Source organism: Dermacentor andersoni, chromosome 10 (genome assembly GCF_023375885.2).
Source record: "Dermacentor andersoni chromosome 10, qqDerAnde1_hic_scaffold, whole genome shotgun sequence".
NCBI classification, from domain to species: domain Eukaryota; kingdom Metazoa; phylum Arthropoda; class Arachnida; order Ixodida; family Ixodidae; genus Dermacentor; species Dermacentor andersoni.
In genome coordinates, this window is record NC_092823.1 from 16073801 (window position 1) to 16094938 (window position 21138).

At 46.3% G+C, this 21138-nt stretch overlaps 1 protein-coding gene across 1 annotated transcript in view; it reads left to right on the top strand.

Moving 5' to 3' along the window:
* Window positions 1-1776: 1776 nt before the first annotated feature.
* Window positions 1777-21138, top strand: part of LOC129381992 (uncharacterized) — a 39318-nt gene continuing 19956 nt past the window's right edge. Inside the window, exons 1-2 of the mRNA XM_055065312.2 lie at window positions 1777-2080; window positions 2818-3137. Of these exons, the coding sequence (XP_054921287.2) occupies window positions 1787-2080; window positions 2818-3137 (614 nt within the window). The 5' untranslated portion in view covers window positions 1777-1786. The remainder of the gene's footprint in view (window positions 2081-2817; window positions 3138-21138) is intronic.

A 21138-nucleotide genomic window follows, 5' to 3' on the forward strand; every position in this document is an offset into this window, starting at 1 on the left:
GTTAACAACACCCACGACGGCGAGTAACTGAATAAACAATACCGCGACAAATCTAAAGGTTGAAATTACTTCCTACCGGTGCTATAGCGCACCGTTTCGATGTGGTTGCTCCGGTTTACAGGTGGATGGCTCGAAAGGAGGCTTTTCTGTGTTTTTCTAGGACGATTGAAGCTTTTTGTAGAGGGCTTACCTATGTTGACATGATGTGCATTGGCTAAATACCGAATGTCGCTTGATTTCACTGTTTGGTTATACAATGGCCAGTTGTATAACGAAATGTTGTATAACGAAACTAACGAAAGAAAGGGCGGCCAAGGTGCGTGAAAGCTTGCATTCGAGTAGTCACCTTCTTAAATAATAGTAACTACACTCACTATCAAGCATAGTTGCCGCACGAAGAAACCGACACTGAAAGAGAGAACAGATGGTCATCGCTGAATCTCAACTGCGCTTGCTGGAGCCCATACAGCCACGCATAACAATAAGAGCGAAACCTGTAAGAAATAAGAACTTTAGGCACCGAATACAAACAAGGCTAGCGTGGCGAAGCTTCGGATGATGCCGCCATCAAAGTACTTCAGTGACAAATAAAAGATGATAAGGCTTCTTCAGGGTACGCATATAGCTCGGCATGCAAAACAAAGGTCACTGAAGGGTAGTTATCACACGTCCCAGTAGTTGCGCTAGACAGCACTAAAATTTCAGGGAAGTGTGAGTACTGCGCAACATAGTGCTTCCCATCATTTTATTTCACTTTTGCCGAATTGTAGGCAACTGGAAGGCATAATCAGTCCATAAATTAAAATTCCAGCCTACCGGAATTAATGGATACACGCCTCCATGCATACTGTTCAGATGGCATTTGTGCAGAAAAAGCGTTGATAAAAAGCATAAGTTTAGCCAAACCTTCAGGAAATAATACACGTGTTTATGTCTGCGCATATTTTATTTGTTCTTGCGCACGCTTCGCATAAAGAAGGTACGTATTTATGAACTCTTCCCTGCCAGATGCCGGTAGTAGCGATGGCGTTTCTTTTTCCTTACGTTAGCAGAAACCATTCTATCGTCTTCCTTAGCGCTTTCTCCTGAACAAAACTCATCTAGCCGAGCATATTACATTTGAAATTTGTCCGAAATATTTACCACACTTCCTCAGACTCGTTTCCAACTTCACTTCCGCAAGCGGCGTCTCCTTCCATCATAACCATTGTGCATAATTTGAGTGCATCAAAGCCTTCCGTACTGAATATATTTTGGCATAAACAACCATCACTTCCAGGGATAGTAGTCGCTTTGCGTGTTGCAACCCATAATGTAAGCAAACTGCGGGACGGAAACCACTGGACCCCTACGTCAATACATCCACATACCATTTCCGAAGAGATGCCGGATGGTTAGCGCTACTTGCACAGCCAAACTAGGGGGCATGCACTACAAGGCACGAGAGTCCGCAAGAGCTGCCTTATGTTCAAAACTGCAACTTCGCATTCGTTTATATATCTTAGACATGTCTTTATAGAGACGACTTCACGTTCTGTTCGTAGAAGCCGCATTAGTTACATTTTGCTTTTTTCCTGCCCAGTGGTGTGAAGATAAAGCAAGCGAGAAATGGAGAAATGTATTCACGGATGCTAATTAATTGTAACATCAAGCATTGTTCCAGTTACTTAAGTGGTCGTATGCACAGCCCAATGTTTTGACACTTGTGTGATTTTATAAAATCGTCAGCACACAGACATGCCAGACAATAATTATTGCGGCTACTTGAGTCTCGACAAATCTCACGATGCAACAATGTGCGAACAGAGACCTTGGAGAGCCATTCGATCCTTGGTCGCGGCAAGGCTATCGGTACTGGTGCGGCCCTTGTGTCGCTGGCCTTCCGGCGGAGTGGCCCGTTCCTTACGTCGAGCCGTGTCCTTGCATCGCTGCCCCGGAAACATCGCCCACGCAGGGAACCATTGTCCGCCGCGAAGAGGTTTGGACCGAAGGCGGCAGGCACCGCCACAGAGTCCAGGAGATCCTGGAAGGCGGAGCGCCCTCACCCAGCGGTCCGGACGCTCGAATGGAACGCTTCCAGGTGCGTCTCGCTGTTTGACCCTTTAAAACCAACCTAATGTAAGAAACACAAATGTGTATTAAGGCGTAAGCCTTTAGTGGCTCATGAGTGCCCGGGCGTAGTCGGCGGTGAACGCATGAAAGCGGTGATCACCGGCGAGAGAAGCAAGGAGAGGAGGCGCCACGCCAGTAGCGCTGTGCGAGTGGGCGCGTGGGAGAGCGCGGACGTGCGCGTGGCGGTGCGCGCACATCGGCGACAAACCGTGCAGCCATATGGCTGTGATTGCATCCCACGCTCGCAGCCACGGCGGCGTCCATTCGCAGAACAGTTCAGACAACAGCAACAGAGGCAGTCATAGATAGGCTTTCGCCTATCGCAGTTTAGCTCAGCGATGTGGCCATAGATTTCTGATGCAGAACTGTCAGCGTAAGTGGAAGCCGTCTCGAAGCGAACACGTAAGTACCTCGCACAAGCCAGACATATAAATTGCCAGAAGAAGCCAAGTCACTTGCGCACGGCGTTCCCAGATGATCTTCCCCACGTGCCGTTCAACTGCACATCGCGATTAAGCACAATGCTGCTTAGCATTGATCATCAGATGATGAAAGTACAGCGTTAGGGATTTGTGTCTTGTAGACATGTTCTTGTGAGCTCTGCAATGTCGTTCAGTTGGAAGGTGAAGTGTTGTCCGAAAATGATACCGCCAGAAGTAGTGCATGCAGCGAGAAAATTCATTGGGCACGCCAACAACCTCGCAGGAGGCACCGTCTGGTTTCCTGCGCGACGGCGTGGCACCCACGGCTGCCGGCAGCCAGGCATCCACCCGCATTGGTGCCGACCAGCCTTCAGCAAGCGGGGGCGGCAGGCGCATCGTGTTGGACGCCTACGAGGAGATCCGACCCCCTGGTTGTCCGCCGTCGCAGCCGCTTTTCTCGCAAGCAGCCGCGCCTCAGTCCGCCGTCAGCGCCACGTTTTCCAAGGCGTCGCCGCATGCTTTTCAAGCGGGCAGGAACAAGTCCCAGTCGGCCGTACCACACGGGAGAGTGCTGTACTGGGAGGAGGACACAGCTCCCTTAAGGTCAGTGTAACTATCCCTTGTCAGATGAACAGCCACGTTGGCCATAGCGTTCTATGAAAATGAGGCCACGGGTTGGATTGCCGGCAGTGGCGAACACATCGTTTGGGAGCAGAATGCAAAAGCACACTCGTGCACCGAGTTTTTGTGCGCCCGTTGAGGAACTTGAGGTAAAAATTAAACCAGAGCTCACCGCTTCGGTATATTTTATAGCTCGTCATTGCCTTGGGATGTTAACCATGCCATCAGACAAGTAGTGTAACCTCGAGCGTAACCTTAGAAGCCTCAGGCACATCGATCGACACTTAGTGCCAAATGCAGAGCTTAAGTGCTGTGGACTTCTCTCATTATGACATAGGTTAGAAGGACATCTCGATTCTGTCCGGACCTCCTTCTCTCTAGTCAATGGGGACACCTGAAAATTTCTGAGGCAGACAGTGGAATGCGAGTGCTCGCCATTCATTGGCCGTATCTCTCCGAAGGAGTGGGAGGTTGAATTTAGCTCCGATTGCGTTGTACATGGCGAGAAAACGACATACACGTGACCCATGCTTGAATAATTGAATCATGGCTTCTTCCACACAACGATACCTAGGTAAGGCGTGTGTTCAGTACAAAGATATGAGCAATATTGTTTCTCAGTTTTGTGACATAAAATTAACGTTACATGTCATTTTAGACCAAGTCATGCTGATCGAAATGAAAGCCGTCGTCAAAAAGCATTTGGCACTTTCGACCGACGGGAGAAGCACTGAAGGCGATAGCGAGCGTTGCCCTGGAGCTCCTGAGACTGTTATAAGAATACGCGACTCGGGCGCGACACCCGAGTCGCGCACCGCACTAGCTGAATACATAGAGTTTCTCACCACGTTACCTAGAGGGAAATCTGGCGCTGCTGCGCTGTGGTATGCATGGGAATGCCGGTATATTGTGGATTCGGATTGGCATCGTTCTCGTAGAGACAGGACACCTTGAAGACGCGCTTGGCAAGTACCGTTCCGTCTGTCACAATGATTCATTTTCTACTAGAACAGCACGTGAAAAGCTGTGTTAGCTTTATTATTACGCGAAAACATGTTTTGTTTAACTATGAGGACTTGTTATTGTGTGTACAACCACATGTTACGTAAAAAGTATCAGCGGGCCGCTAAAGTTGGAGGACAGACGACAAGGTTCGCGTTCGCTTTGAAACAGTTGGTCGTCTGTTCTTGCTTTTCTTCGCTTGGTCATGCATCGTGGGTGAGTAGAAATGTAATATGCGTGAATGGAAACATTTTATGAAGATTTTACTTTGAGAACGCGTTATTTGCGTAGCCATATCCGCGTTTTAGACGAAGCCTCTTACAACACCAGCCAACACGAGCCTCGCAGGCACATATACCGTCATTCCCATGACGGCACGGTGCTCCCTTAAGAAACTCCCATAGACGGTGGCGCCAGATTACCCTCTAGGTGTTATAGTGAGAAACTCTATGAATAGCAGCGCACAGCAGCACAGCCACAAGCGCGTGCTAGCGTTTATTACGCGTCCCACAACGCTGGCTCGGTGAGGAGTTGCGGCGTTCCGCGTGTCGTACCTCAATCGTGCATTAGATGAGACAGAATGAAAACCGGCAGCGTTGCAGTTCAAGTGCAGTGACCGTTCCACCCAGACATATAGTTTCACATGCCCATAACACATAGAGTTTCTCACTACATTACATAGAGGGAAATCTGGCGCTGCTGCGCTGTGGTATGCATAGGAATGCCGGTATATTGTGACTTCGGATTGGCATCGTTCTTGGAGAGACTGGACACCTTGAAGACGCGCTTGGTAAGCACCGTTCCGTCTGTCACAATGATTCAGTTTCTACTAAAACAGCATGTGAAAAGCTGTTTTAGCTTTATTATTATGCAAAAACATGTTTGTTTAACTATGAGAACTTGTTATTGCATATACGACCATGTATTACGTAAAAAGTATCAGCGAGCTGCTAAAGTTGGAGGACAGACGACAAGGTTCGCGCTCGCTTTGAAACAGTTTGTCGTCTGTTCTTGCTTTTCTTCTCTTGGTCATGCATTGTACGTGAGTAAAGACGTAATATACGTGAATGGAAACATTTTATCAAGCTTTTACTTTGAGGACACGTTATTTGTGTAGCCATATATCCAGGTTTTATACGAAGCCTCTGACAACACCAGCCAACACGAGTCTCGCAGACACATATAGCATCATTCCCATGCCGGCACGGTGCCCCCTTAAACTCCCATAGACGGTGGCGCCAGATTTCCCTCTAGTTATTATAGGGAGAAACTCTATGCCATAACAGGAGGGAAATCTGGCGCTGCGATCGTTCAACCACCATGGGAATGATGGGGAAGTACAGGCTACGGATTGGCATTTTGTTGATTGGCGAACTAGTCTACAGGTATTTTCTGGCAGTTTTAGTTTCGCTCCAAGCGCACGTGCTATAACCCGCAATGGGCCGGTGCTACGCAAAGCTTTCTGCCTTTGTTCTGTTGCTCGAAGTGGCGAGAGCACGCTCTGCCAGCGGCTGGGCCGATGTTTGTGCCGCAGTGTGATGGCGAAGCACTGACGAGAAAGCGACGGCATCGTAAACGTTGAAATAACGTGTTTTGACCGTCTTGACCTTGGTTCGTTAAGTGTTAGGTTGGCGCTGTAGCGTTACGTGCTATGTGGAACGTAAGAATAGGAAAAGAAGGCACTACTGATACAACACATAGAAAGATGTATTTCCAGTGGCCTGATAATCCATTTTTATTGAAGGCTTCATTACGCATTGCTTGTTTATGGGCTCATAGAAATGTATGTTTTAGGACTTTGAAACACAAACTTACTTGTGGTAGGAAAGGTTGCTGCTTCCTGGCTGTAGTCTGCAGTCGCAAAATGGGTAAGTGCAACGCCACGCAATGACAGCTGCTGGCGGCCGCTTCGCAAGCGGTACGTCCATATCAAATATAATGAAGCATAGTCGTACGCCAGCGTCCGGCGCTCAACCCTGGTCGGTCAGCTACCAGTCCTCACCCAACACGTCTCTGACGTGCTAGATAAGCACCGGCAGGAGAATGTTAGTTGCATGGGGTGGTGGAGTGAGCCAGTCCGTCCATGACCGTGGCTTGATGTTAGTGGGAATGTTAGAGAGGGCTGACTGCAGTTTGGGTTCAGTGTGAGGGCAATTCCATAGACAATGCTCTAGGGACGGATATTCTATGCAGTTCGGGCATTTCGGTGGCCCAGGTAGACCTTGAATGTAGTGACGGAAAAGAGGAGTCACTATTGAGTTTGTTTGAAGTCTTCGGAGAATAGCGCTGTCTTCTCGCGAGAGGTTAGCAGGAGGAGTAATAAAGGCGACGGCAATCGCGCGAAGTTGCTTTAAAAGTGATGTGCGCTCCTTGTGCAAAGTCTTTCAGTGTTCCCTTGGGTTAAATTAGGATGGTCATAGGCATGGGGGACCCGCAAAACTAACTACGCGGGTGAACTCATGAGCTCGGGATTTCCCCCCATGCCTTGGTGCCCAGGTATCCACTGCAAGGTAACACAGAGCGAAGGGTGTGCATCCAAGTGACATTGAAGTAGGCTGTGTATATGCTCAGGTAGCAAGTTGTCGCGAAACATGCGCCATGCATCTTGGCTATCGGTGCGAATAAAGATGCGTTGGGTAAGATGATGAGGCCGGCTGACTGCTTCGAGAATAGCAAGAGCCTCTGCGTCGGATGGGTCGGGAACTCCTATGTGTACGTTTACATGGTCGTAGTCAGGGCCGACTACTGCAGTTAGACATTTACTCTCCGAGTGACTAGCATCCGTATAATAATACGTAGTGTCTGGTAGTGGCTTTTCCCTATTTACTTGTTCGACTAACTGGCAGCGGCGAGCTTCGTGTTTGTGCGGCTGCATATGTTGTGGTATGGGTAGGACCGTGAATCTGGGTATTGAGTCCCATGTTGGTGAATACAACGGTGGAAAAGCGGGTAGAGCACCTGTATAGTATCCTTGATATTCGAGCAGTTTGCGCCCTTGTGGGAATGTTTCAAGCCTTTGAATTTGCGCTTGTCTGCAAATTGTAATGCGTTCATCAAGTGTGTTGAAAAGCCCAGTGGCGGCCACAAGGTCGTTTGTGGTAAATCGGGGTACTCCTCAAGCTCATCTCGTATATTCGCGGAGCGCCGTTTCTAATTTGGAGTGCTGGGTCTTGGTGAGAGATTGATATGAAAGTTGGTTGAGCACACGGAAGTAGACAAGCGCCTCAATAATCCTTCGAAGTTCTTGCTCCTTTAGTCCTCTGTGTTTACGTGTTATTCTAGATAGCATGTGGTATATATGGTTTAGTTGTGGGATTGTTTTTTCCAACCATACTTCAGCTCTACCGTCATCCTGACGGATGAAGCCCAGTATTTTGATGTTAGATCGGCGCGGTATTTGAGTGTGTTCGATATGGAGACTGATGCTTTGGCGCTGCTCTACCGCGCGGCGGCCTATTTGATTAGTTACTACTATGTACTTAGATTTTGTTGGATAACACTTAAGCCCAATACCGTTAACGTATTCGTGAATGGTATCTAAGCCTGACTGGATAGTGTGCTCCTGTTCTCCTAGGGACCCCTTGCAACACCATATAGTAATATCGTCCGCATAAATCATATCCAGCTTTCCTGGACACGTACCAACTAGCGCCCCAAGCGGCCCCGGCACGAAGCTAGCGCGTTTTCAATGGAACGAGCGGGTTTTTCGCGAACAACAAAAGCTGCAGGTCGATTATCGAAAAACGCAGGCGACAGACGTGTTCTGGAAGACAATCCACACGATCCAAATGCAGTGATCACGCTATGGCACGTAAGAATTTTGTTCCCACAGCGGTTAAAGGTTTAGCAATGGAAGCCTATGGAAACGACGAAAATTTGTACACGATTTTCGAGGCACGAACGGTGCCTGTAATTAACCTACGACGTCTATCGTAATACGCAGTGCAGCGTATGTAGTTCGGAGACTCAGCTTTCGATTGATGCCTATCGCGACTCTCCATACATGGCGCAACACTGTTCCCAAAAGCGTTTTTTGTAACACTGTTGTGAAAATTCACGAGGTATCTATAAAAACATAAGCGTACCGCTCGGCGAAGACTCGGAAACCGTGGCCGAGTGGTATAATCGCGCGAACCTTTCGTCTCCCGTCGCGGTTACCGCGGTTCGATTCCCGCTTCGCACTTTTTTTTTAAGCCGCATAGGGCCTAGTTTTATAGTCTGTCACTAGATGGCAGAAACACAAAATCCAATATTTGCTTTCGGTTCTGGTTTTGCAGCGGCGCAGTTTTTTTTTTTTTTATAAAGCCGCATGGGACTTAGTTTTACAGTCTCCCACCAGATGGCAGAAACACAAAACTCATGGTTTGCTTTCGGTTCCGGTTTTCCAGTGGTTCTCCTGAAATATTATGTTTTCTATTTTTCCTTCCTAAAACATGGCAGTGTCGTGTTCATTAGTTAGGTCATCGCATTTATGAATATTTTATTCATTGGACATCTTAACTAGAAGCTTGCGCATAGCTTTGTGTTATGCAAAAAAGAAATACTTTAGTGCTTTGTAGCGTGGAACCTGGGAGAACAAAATGGCTATTCTTATTGCGTTCTTCTGGAAGGTCCGTTTTCACGACTTTCGCCTGTCCTTAAGGGCACATACTCCGAGCCAATCAGGTCCACCTGGGCCACAATGCCACCCGGTGGCCAGTGCCATTCCTATGCAACATTCGTGCGGAACAAAGGGCCTGCTAAGCTGAGTCGCTGCCCGAACGTTAACTATTTCTAAAGATTCATCCAAATAAGAAATGCACCAACTAGGGGAAGACGTGCAGCGTGGGGATTAATAGCTACTGTTAATGTGTTGCCTACAGCCAAGTGATATGAATCCGTAGGTGTGGCCATAAAAAAACCATATGAATAAATGTCCCGTGCTGTGTCTGCCCCGGTCGCTCTACAGAGAAGCTAGCTTGGCTAGCCGTCAGTATTTAGGATCAACATATGACGTCGCTCGTTCGGGGCAGTTGCTTTGAATGCGCAGCATTCTTTGGCGAGTACCCCTGCAATTTGGTAGCAAAATCGTGCAAAATCGTGTCTGTAACGCCAAAAAACTTGACGCATTTCCCATATGAATACATAGGTCTTTATAAAAAGGGTTGGGCTGACCAATTTGAAACTGGAAGTGGCCTCAGCATAAATTTGGGCGTGATACAGGGATGGGCCAAGTTTAGTTTGGTAGTGATATGGGAGTGGCCCAACCTAAATTTGGGGTGAAATGGTAATGAGCCAAGCTGAATTTGAGCCTGATATGGGGGTGGCCCAACCTAAATTTGAGGTGATATGTGGGTGGGTAAGCCTAAGTTTGGGGGAATATGGGGGGTGGGCCAGCCTGGATTTGGGGATGATACGGGGGCGGGAGAACCTAAATTTGGTGGGATATGGGTAGTGGGACACCCTAACCATGGGGGTGACATGGGGCTGGGCGAAGCTGAATCGGGGGTGTTATGGGGATGGGCTAACCTAAATGTGGGAGTGATTTGCGGTGGGCCATCCTAAATTTGAGGTGATAGAGGGGTGGGCCAGGCTAAGTTCGGGGCTGATATGGTGGTGGGCCAACCTGAATTTGGGGATGATATGGGGGTGGGCCAACCTAAATTTGGGGTGACATTGGGACGGGCTAACCTAACCATGGGGGTGATGTGCGGCTGCGCCAAGCTGAATTGGGGGGGTGATCTATGGGTGGACTAACCTTAATTGGTGTGTGATTTGCGGTGGGCCATCCTAAATTTGAGGTGATTGAGGGGTGGGCCAGCGCTAGTTTGGGGCGGATATGGGGGTGGGCCAACCTCGATTTGCAGGTGGTATTGGAGTGGGCCAACCTAAATTTGGTGGTGTTGTGGAGGCCGTCCAATCTGAATTTGGGGGCGATATGGGGGTGGACCAGCCTAAATTTTGGGGTGCGCCGACTCGAAATTTGGACGTCGATTTATGGAAATTCGGGCGTGCATGCACCAACTTGAAAATTAGGGGTGGCCCAATTGAAATTTGGGATTGGGATTTGAGTTTAAGGCTGGTCGAAAAGAAAATCGGGCGTGGCCGAATTTAAATTTGGGGGATGGGCCAATTTAAATTTGAGGGTGTGCCTACTTGAAATTTGGGGGTGAGCCTACTTAATGTTTGGGGTGGGCCAATTGAAATTTGGGGGCCTGTTTACGAATAGTTAGACAACACCAGCGGTGTTTCTGCATCGTTTTCATCATCGCAAAGTACGTACATTAATAATTGTTAGCCAATACCCCTCAAAGTGAGCTACCACTCGAGCCTTCCCAGCCCACTGAGCTAATAATGTCACAGGAGTGCTCTCATCGTGACGACTGCTACGTTCAATGTGGAGATCCACAAGAACAAATCGCAGACCGAGCTGACCATTTTCACACGGATGTCATCGTTAACACTACTCACGCGTGCTAGACGCAACACAAGCTTACAACGATCATAATTCAACTTTCCATTGCACGCTAGTCGACACGCTCTAAGTGCACTATTTCGCCAATCATTGGATAGAGCCTTGCTGGATGTTTTACTGTCATGTTGCGTCGTTTTTCACGAAGGCCGTCTCCCGAAAAGAGAATACATTTTTGAGATTGACGAGGCAAGCTAGTATATAACTCATACGAAGCAAATGTATAAACGGTTATATTGATTTTTCAAAAATGAATATAAGTAAATAAGATTTCAGATGGTTTTGTTTCGACCGGGCATGACAACGAGTTTTTCCCGCCCGTCACAGTGCTTTGACCGAAAACCTAATCATTTTGCTCAAACGTGTTGCCCCAATACTACATGTGCTAAATGTAGAAAAGTGCGGTGCGTGGTCACAGCTTCAAAGCCAGTCTATTTTGTGTACGGTTGTTGATATTGTAGTAATGTGGAGTTTTCTTCTTTATAAGAGCACAAAAAGAAGAATATAACAGATGGTAGCTAAGCGCAAAGTAAATTGGAAGATCTGAAACCAGCAATTATTTTTAATTTGTGGGTTGGTCTTCTCCGCCGGTAGATCGCTGTCGGATCACTTCAAAGGATTTTGTTTGTGTGCAACTGCAGCAAAAACATAGATACTACCATTTCATTGCCAGGACCTTTATGCCCTCCACACACACAAGAAGGACACCAGATAATTGGCAATATCAGTTTATAAACTGACATTATTTTGCTAGTTTCAGTGTAGCGTGGTGCCTGCGGATGGAGTATTTTCTTAGTATCAGTCCAGTGTTAGCAGTGAGAAGCAGTTTGGTCTACCATTCCCATGAGGGCATACTAGCCATTGTAGCGCTTTACTGTAGGACAAGTTAAGTGCTAAAAACTTGGTGTGCCTTGTCCTTCCCGCAGGTCGTCCATCCATTCTATTATGGTGACGATCAACGTTGTGTCCGTCAGGCCTCCTCCTCATTTTTAGCTTCACCATCGCGAGAGTGGACAGAGAAAGGAAGCTTTCTTCACAATCAGCCCCAGCGGGATTCCACCACTCGTAACTGCTGCAATTTGCATTCAGTGACTGGGCATGCTAAGCACATCCTTAGTTTCACAATGACTAGAGTACGCAGAAAAAGTAGAGCTTTCGTCGCTATCACTACCATGAACCCATGTCAATGCAGATATAAGTATACGTGCAGGGGCTGAGTATGCTAACCTCTCCGCTACCACCTGCTTCCACCACCTTAGATTTTCCAGGCATACCTGCTTCTTGTTTTCATCGCAGACGCATGCAGGGTAAACGCGGATAACTAAAAAATCTCAGTGCCCTTCCACTCTGTGAAGAAACATGACCTGCAAAGCTGTGTATGTGGGTCCCTTAATGGCGAACTGCACCTCCACCGTATGTCGGCCCCGCATTGCACTGTCTTCGGGATCGGCCCACGTATGGGGAGTGCTTAACGCCTGCTTCATCTCCGCCGCGGGTCTCCCCGGCATATCGTTACATTCGGGATCAGCCCACATATGGGGAGCGCTGAACGCATGCTTCACCACCGCTGCGGGTCGGGCCGGTATTACGCTATCTTCGGGATTTGGCTCTACACGCGGACGCGATAGGGGGGAAAGTAGCCCTTAAGAGGAAGCTTTAGCTCTGGTGGTCCTATCTAAATAAACGTAAAAGGAGAATTCGTTTTTCTCGACAGCCACTCCATCTAATTTGACAAGGTTTGTTGCATTTAAAACAAAAACTTAAAATCTAGTGTCTGTTGGTTTCGAATTCTTGAATTAGGTCATCATTTGTTTATTCAAAATTGTCAAAAATTGCAAATTTTAAGAAAACGAAATCATCAAGTTTACAACTCGCTTTCGGCAATGAAAACTGATATCAAAATTATGTACATTGCATCTAACAGCACATCTAAAGCAGACAAAATTGATATATTACGCATGAATCTCAAAAAATTTAGTAATATGGAAACACAGCTTTTCCACAACCCTTGTTCACAACGTAACGACTTCACGTAAGATATAAATCGGCATATTGGAATTGTCTAATGGATGCTGTTTACAGAACCGCGATATCAGTTCTTGATGTGGAGTTAATAATTTGTAAACTTCGTGCTTGTGTACTTTTCACACTTTCGAATTGTTGAATATCTTTTACCAAAATTCAGGCCCTAAATAGAAATTCCGCTTGCAATAGTCACTAGAATTTATCTTTCTCTCCCGAATCCAACAAATTTCATTAAAATCGGTCCAGGGGTTATCTAAGAAAAGCGTTTCGGCGTTTTACATCTATTTGAATAGGCGGAGTCGGAGTAGGGCCCGTGTTAAAGCTTCCTCTTAACGACTTCGCTGTAAAAAAAAAAGAATAAAAGTATAAAAGAAAACAAAAACGCTGCAGCCATCAATATCGCCGGCTCAGATTTTGTGATGATGGCACCGTCCCCATCGGCACGGCTCCGTGAGCAGCTACCAAGCTGTTCACTTTCGTTATCTTCCTTCCCTCGGCGGCAGCGCATTGTCTTGATGCCAGCGACGCGCTAAATCTGCATCATCATTGAGTCATGCATCGCTCCTGCGACCAAGCAAGCTTTCGGCGGCACACGTACACTGCCGCATTGACACCAAAACTTTAAACTGCTTACTTTCGAGCAAAGAGCATGAATAAAAATGGAACGCGACTATAAGGCCACGGGGAATATGTTCGCGGGGCAATACTGTTGATGACAGCATCCCGAAAGGCTAGATGTGGTCAGGTTGACTTTACAGGTTTGGAAGGAATGACTGATGGTCTAGTTGCTTCATTATCACATAAAGAACAGCATTTGAAGTTGTTAGCGCAGTTTGTGTGTGGTTCCTCCTTTGTGTCCCGTCGTGAACTGCTGTTCTTTCTGTGGCTTTACAGATGTTCCTTTTCTGCGTCAGTTACGCCTTCCAAGAGTGTTTACTTGGAACATTTTTGTTCGCATGGCTCTTACAGAAGCATGTTTAGTCGAAAGTTTTTCGATTGGCTGCATAATCTCGTGGACGGGCTCCAAACTGCTCATTTTCTTTAGCCACGTAAGAACCATTACTGAAAATATAATTAACGTAGCTTTGTTAATTACGCAAACAACTTGTCAACTTACTCCGCATCTGGAGATTACCAATCTGAACACTCGAATGATAAAATGATGTTAACATTGTTTGTATCATTTCAATAGTTTTGTTTCGTGCAGTTAAAAGCAGCCGGCATATTGATGGTGTTGTAGACTTCTTATAAAGTAAGTGTGAAAGCTTGGACAGGTTATCTTGACACAAATCAACTTCATGAGCTTAAGCACATGTGCCCAACCTTGCACGACTGCCTTTACAACCGATTCTCATATGTTATACAAGAAGCACCTCAGCGCTACGGTACATCCCACAAGGTGTGCGGGAACATTGTGCGCGCTCCCGATTAGGTTCCTGAGCGTTGGTGGCATCAGGCTCGGTTTCCTGGCATCATATGGAATAAAAACTGCTGCCTGGAGGAAAGCATAGGGTACATTTTCAGTACTTTGTAACATATGAATCAGCACGGATGTGTACGTTAGAACGAAAAGTACTGAAATATTAAGATGAGGATTTGGCTGGATGTATTTTAGCTGTCTAATGATAAGATCTAAAGAAAAAATACTGTGATTTTGTGACAATTAATGCTGACATGAAATATGAGCTCCGACACAGTACCCGTGGTGGAACTGGCCCCTGGACTATTGGGATACATTGAACCACGATACGCTGGTTTGATAGTTCGCGCTTGAATTTCTTGTATGTCGGCGCCGCTGTGCAGTATTGGAGGCCCTTTTTAAACGACAAGCACTATGTTTCAGCTAATATTGAAAGCAACTGTATTCTTTTTTTAGGGGGGAGGCTTTTTTTTAGCGTCTAACCACAGTTCCAGAGTTATCAGTTAGCTCAAGATGCGCCTGCATGTGTTTCTAATATCCAGTATGTTGTCACGGATTCAATAGCGAAAGAGCGTTATCTTATCAGATTGCGCGCGTGAAGCGAATACTGGCCTACATTCGCCGTCACATTTGACGACCCGGGATTGCGCTGCAATGTTCGAGCATTTCAGTCTGACGAACTGATGCCTTGATCCGCAGATCGGAATCAGAGGAAGCACTTTGCGCGCAGCCATCGTTGCGCTTTGAGCGTTTTCTTTTCCAGCGAAAGCTCACCTTTTAATGAGTTATATTCGTGACTCACTCTTTTGAAGTGTTTTGTTCTTGACATCCCTACAATGTGAGAGTATAGAGGCGCTCCATCTTCATTGAGTGAATACTTGGAAACGGACTAGGCCTTTTCTTGCGTCTGCGTTTACACACTTACCGCTTCAATTTATTTTTATTTTTTATAACCTAATTTAGGAGGCTGTAAAGCACAGCAACCTTTTATTAACAGGACGTTTTAATAACACAGAAAATATAAATGCTTAGTAGTCGGCTTTCACCTCATGGTAAGGAATTTCAATAAAGATATCTTTATGATAATTAAAAGCCTATCCTCTTGACAACGTTTAATCTGAGTTCCTCTTTGCAAGCTGATACAGACTTGCAGGTGATTCGTATCGGGGGTCCTCAACATATGTCTAACCGTCAAACAAAGAGTTATTCCGAATGTTTTATTTCAGGAAGGCGTGTTACCCTCCTGTCTTTCATTCCCGCTCGCAAACACGCATAAGACTAAAGTGCTGCATGAAGAGCGTCGTTAGTCAAAACCAACGAGCTAGCGTAACTCACCTCGCTTATATCGCTGTCATTTATGCTTATATACGAAATATATATATTTTATATCGACGCATCACGAATCCAAAAAGAGCTGTCCATGACCAGCCCAGCTAGGTTTCTTTCATTTCGTACTTCGTAGTAGAGCTAATAGTAGCTCACGAAGCAGAGCACTGAGTGTGGATATTGCAGAGAAGGTGTTCTATATACTGTCTCGTCACCCACCGAAAATTGCCCGCCGTGCTACTGGCCATTCCTAGAAAATTGTATACGTGACGCCCAGTCATTTGCAACACCGCAACTTTGTTTTGCGATTGGAGAGTCCAGGTGAGAGACAGGGTGGTTATGTAGATAAAGACACGCTATTTTCTGCAGTAACATAGGAATGCATGAATGAATGCCTTCATTTATTGAGAAAAAAGAAGACCAAGCACCAGTGGAAGCACGTCTCAGCAGATTGGGAAAGAAGCGGGGGACAAAGAGGAAAAGCTGGAGGCCGGGTGGCAGGCGAAGTCGCAGTTTAGGGGCGGGAGAATATAAGCAAGAGTTGGTGAAACCAGTTGAATTCTAGTGTAGATCTGTGATGTGGTGAGTAAATGATTGGAGTGACCGCCAAGCATCCGTCATTTGCGGTAGTATAAGCACCCGCCGTTCTTGGTAACAAACGTTTACTGAAAACCAATCTTCGCAGTTAATTATTCATCAGCCATACCTCGCCACGTATTTCTTAGTGGCAGGGTCAGTGGATTTGAACTACGCTGTCGCGACAAGTTACGACTATAACGTGAACGCTTGCGGTTACGGTTGCCATACTCGTGACTCTTACTATTGCGCGAATATTATAAACATGGGTTTACTGCACAAGTTAGTGAACAGACATTTTAGAACCGCGTTTTTCACCTTACATACGCGCAACGCAAGCACCATTGCAGCATGTTGCGGTGCGCGTCCCTTGTGTGTGTGTGTGTGTAGTGATTATAAGGGTGAAGGGAAGAGAGAAGTGCAGTGCCGTAACTGTCTCTCAAAGGAGGACACCTCAACAGCACTGCACAGGGTAGGGGAAGTGGGAAGGAAAAGATTAAGAGAGAATGAAAGAGAGCGGAGAAACTTCAAGACAGAGACGAGAACAAAAGAACGCGTTAGAAGACAGGGTACCGACTTGGGCCTCGTGCCAAACATATCCAAGCCAACAATATTTATTTTATTTCAACACCCTAAAGGCCCGATGCGGGCGTTACGTAGGGGGGGATTCATCAAAGAAAACTTAACAATATACAACACAGAATATAAACGGCTGAAGACAAGAATAAACAAGTTAATAAGCCAGGTACAAGTTGACAGGGGAAGAAATGGCTAGGAACAGGTACTGAAGAAATGCACATGTAGCAAATCCCACAAAACAAAACAAAAATCGCACCTTCAGAAGTTCCAAAACATGTCATCTAACATTCCACGGAATGTTACGGCCCACACGCACACACTGAAAAAAGAAACGAAAAAAAAAACGCACATCATTCTACAGTGGAATTTTCTAAGTATGGGGGGGGGGGGACCAAAGAGTTGCTTGAAATGATGATGTTCCAGCGATAGCCACAATGCTAGAAGGAAGCGAATCCCACTCTTCAATAGCCAGGACCAGAGGTGAGTATTTGTATCGTTCTGTCCGAGCGAAAATGGGTTTAGTCTTCTTCATGTGATCTACATGAGCCGGTGTGTGCGGCACCAGGAGAAGATGTGAACTTGCGAATGGTGTGTTGCTGTGATAGAGAGTATGGAAAAAAGATAAACGGCTGAGTTTTCTGCGCATGACCAGAGACGGGAGACGGAGCGATATTTTCAGTACTGTTACACTTTGATACCGAGAGTAACGGAAAAGGATGAATCGAGCAGCCTTGTTTTGTATATATTCCAACATGTTAACAAGATAGGTATAATGAGGGTTTCAGATCACGGGTGCATATTCTATCACAGGCTTGATTAGCGTGTTGAATGCGTGTAGTTTTGTATCCTGGTTGGCTTGGCGTAGTCGGCGTTTAAGAAGACCAAGTTTTTTTAAGTCTTTGGTAGTAATCAGTTCAATATGAGTGCTCCAGGATAAATAAGAGCAAAAATTTACACCGAGGTATTTTACCGACGCTGAAGTTTCAATGATAGTATTATTAACTGTGTGGGCATTAGGAATCGTCTTAGCAGCGGAAGTAAACTTAAGATGTATAGTTGTGTCTGCGTTAATTACCATCTGCCCTACCGCACCAATGAGTTAGCTCATCAAGATCAGTCTGGAGAGCAATGATGTTAACAATCATGCCGTCGTTTCTATGCAAAGAGGGTATGTTTTTAAACTTCTCGGGTGACAGTCCAATCCGCCACCTACGGGAGCGCTTGAAGCCGCCGGCGGCCATATTGTTAGAGGGAAAGGAGCACGGCTACAGTACGTGGCTGCAAGCACGCGCGACGCAACTGTGCTTGCGGTTCTGCGATGAAAAATAAAATGACACCCCTTTAGGAAGTATATCAGTCCGGCATTGTGTGTCGCTGTTATCAAAAAAAAAATTATGTCATGGTGGTGGGTGCCTTGTGTTCTGTGTACAATATGTTGCGAGAACTGAAAAACAGTCGTTTCCTGTTTTCTTCATTCAGCAACCTGACGCGTGCATCGGCACTGTGATGCCCTTTCGTCGATACGTGGTGCCGGGCCGTATTGACAAAACATGTCCTTGAAGTATAGTATCCTTATGCCATTTCTTAAAAAAATCACTGTTTGCGTTAATGAGCATTTTTGCTTTAAACCTAGAAAACAAGAAAAATATTCAACGGTAGGTCTCATTTTTGTCCGGCGTTTCAGTTCTAGCTGAAAAGAGTTGGTGAAAGCAAATTTACAGTAATGCTAAGGCGACCCACCATCTGCACGAAGCCGCAAGCCTACATGCGCTCCGATGAGGGTAACCTGCCAAAGTTAAAGTCATGCGTCACTGGCGGCTCAAGCAATCTTTACTTTTTTTTTCGTTTCTACATCCGTTCTTCCTGCGTCTGCGGCAAAAACGAGAAGTGGGAAAGCAGATAAACGGAAATTGGTGGAGGCAGGTGGTAACGTAATGGTTAGAGTGCCCATCTCCCAAATGCAAGATGCTGCATTTGGGAGATGGGCTCGAATCCCGGTGGTTTGTTTGGGAAGACAGCTTTCTGTGCACTCTGGTGACTGCGACGCTCAGTATTAGGCGGCAGCCTGACGACAACGGTCGCCGTCAACGTAACAGAATAAGCGGGCGTGCAAGGTCCCACTTAAAGCCGAAAGTACATTCAGAGGAGATACGCTATACTCTTGTCGGCAAAAAAAAAAAGTGATGAGTAATGAGCGGTGTTGTTGAGCGAAGCTGTAGACCGATAATGTCACCATACACAGGACCACGCTCCAATCCCGGTGCTCAGCGGAAATATACGTCGACAGCATGTCAACTAGCGTGTTATAGATACTTCATTAAGGTCGTTGCGTGTTTGTGTTGTGTCTAGCAGGAGCTAGTAGTATAGGAGATTTCATTGGAGAGGAGGCGGTGAGCGAAGTCCGCGAAAAGTAATTGAGGATAGCCACATTGAACGTCGACGCCGTGTTGAAGAAAGCCTGCGACTTCAGTTGCTCAGCCGACAGAAAGGCTTGAGTGGTAGCATACCGCTGGGCGTATTTGGTAACCACAGCGATAGACACACACTTTGCGGAAGTAAACAGAGGAAAGGGACGTAGTGAGTTGGCCGCCCTTTTCAAGCTCTGGTATAGCTTGAAAAATGAATGTGGCGAAGTATGACGCACCAAATAGTATATGCCAACCCAAATGAATCAGCGTGGTCATACTTGCGCGACATGCCATGGTGGCCTGCCACCAGGACATCATGAAGTTGCAGCGATTACAGTTTTCATTGGGTACTTGAGAATAAAAACGAGCACATCAGAGACGTCAGAGGGATGTTCCCACGGTATAAAAACACATCGCTCTCGCCCCCCCCCCCCCCCCCCCCAACCAAATAACTACATCACGAATATAAGCTTACGAATAGGGGCATCATAAGATCGAGCACTAGGGCGCTTGTTGATCTTGTTCAGGATGACGTCAGTGTTTCATTCAGCGTTTATTTCTGAGAAAATGAGTTGGAGTTACGTTTATTTGCATCACAATGGCGGGCGTAATCGGGCAAACATTGACAGCATTTCATTAGAGGGTGCCTGACTACTCTGTGGAGATTATGTTTAACAATGACAACAAACACAGAAAGCTTTGCTTACATCGATTCGCACATCCGTGGGATCCGCATAATTTTGTGACTATCAATTTAGATGCTTCAGAATGGCGCTCATTAGCGCAACATTTCCATCCACAGTGAGCAAAAGCGGCTGTCGTATCCACAGTAGAATTGATTTAAATGGCTTTAATCCCATGGACATATCGTCGCCAACTTCCGTGGGAATGGAGTCGTCAAAATGGAATACAGGTGACAGGGAAATCAGGAGGTTGATGAACGGCAAGAAGGCGGAAGCTTGCACATGACCTCAGGGATATAAAATGACTTTTTAAGCAGCTTATCCAGGGGGCCATGCAATGGTTTCCACGTCTATTAAAAATCCTCCGAAATATTAACAGAGGCCGACAAAAATGCGGGCATTTTGGGAAAGGGGAAACCGCTGGAAATTTCACGACAGCCTTAGCCTAAATATAAAAGATGACTTAAAAATAAGAAACCATAACGTTGACAGGGTGGCCAAATTCTGGCACAAATAAATCGGCTGTTGAAGCAGTTCAGCTGAAACGCAATGGTGCGAAATAAGGCGAGAATGTCGGCAAGTGTTGAACAAAGGTCATGTAGGTCCTGTGGCCGACGCCAGCGCTCGGCAGCTGTCAAACGACTGCACGTATTAGCGAGATGCCTGGTCGTCAGTAATTACAGTATGACTCGGGTCTGAAATATTGGACGCGGACTCCATCACATTGAATACAGTGCATTCTACGGTGTCATTCTTGGACAGATGGTACCCATTCGCTGTCACCTTCCTCCTACTGGCAACATTCCTTTCCCTCCGTAGTTGCTTAGCTTTTATTGGGTTCGGCTGCTAATCACGAGGTCTCGGGATCGAATCCCAACCACGGCAGCCGTATTTCAATGGGTGTGAAATGCGAAAACCCGCGTACTTAGGGTTAGGCGCAGGTTAAAAATTCCAAGCGGTCTAAATTATTCCCGAATCCTCCACTACGGCGTGCCTCATAATGAAATCGTGGTTTTGGCAAGTAAAACCTCATAAAGCGTTATGTAACATTCGTTAAGGATGTCCTGGGCAGTCGCACAACTCTTGAATACAATTAAGTGTCAGGAGTTGCGCGTGAGGTCCTTGAATATGTCATCATCATCATCATCATCGTCAGCCTGGTTACGCCCACTGCAGGGCAAAGACCTCTCCCATACTTCTCCAACAACCCCGGTCATCTACTAATTGTGGCCATGTCGTCCCTGCAAACTTCTTAATCTCATCCGCCCACCTAACTTTCTGTCGCCCCCTGCTACGCTTCCCTTCCCTTGGAATCCAGTCTGTGTATAATAGCTGTGTCTTACCAGTACTCACCTACGGGGCAGAAACTTGGAGGCTTACGAAAAGGATTCTACTTAAATTATGAACGAGGCAACGAGCTATTGAAAGAAGAATGATGGGTGTAACGTTAAGGGATAAGAAAAGAGCAGATTGGGCGAGGGAACAAACGCGAGTTAATGACATCTTAGTTGAA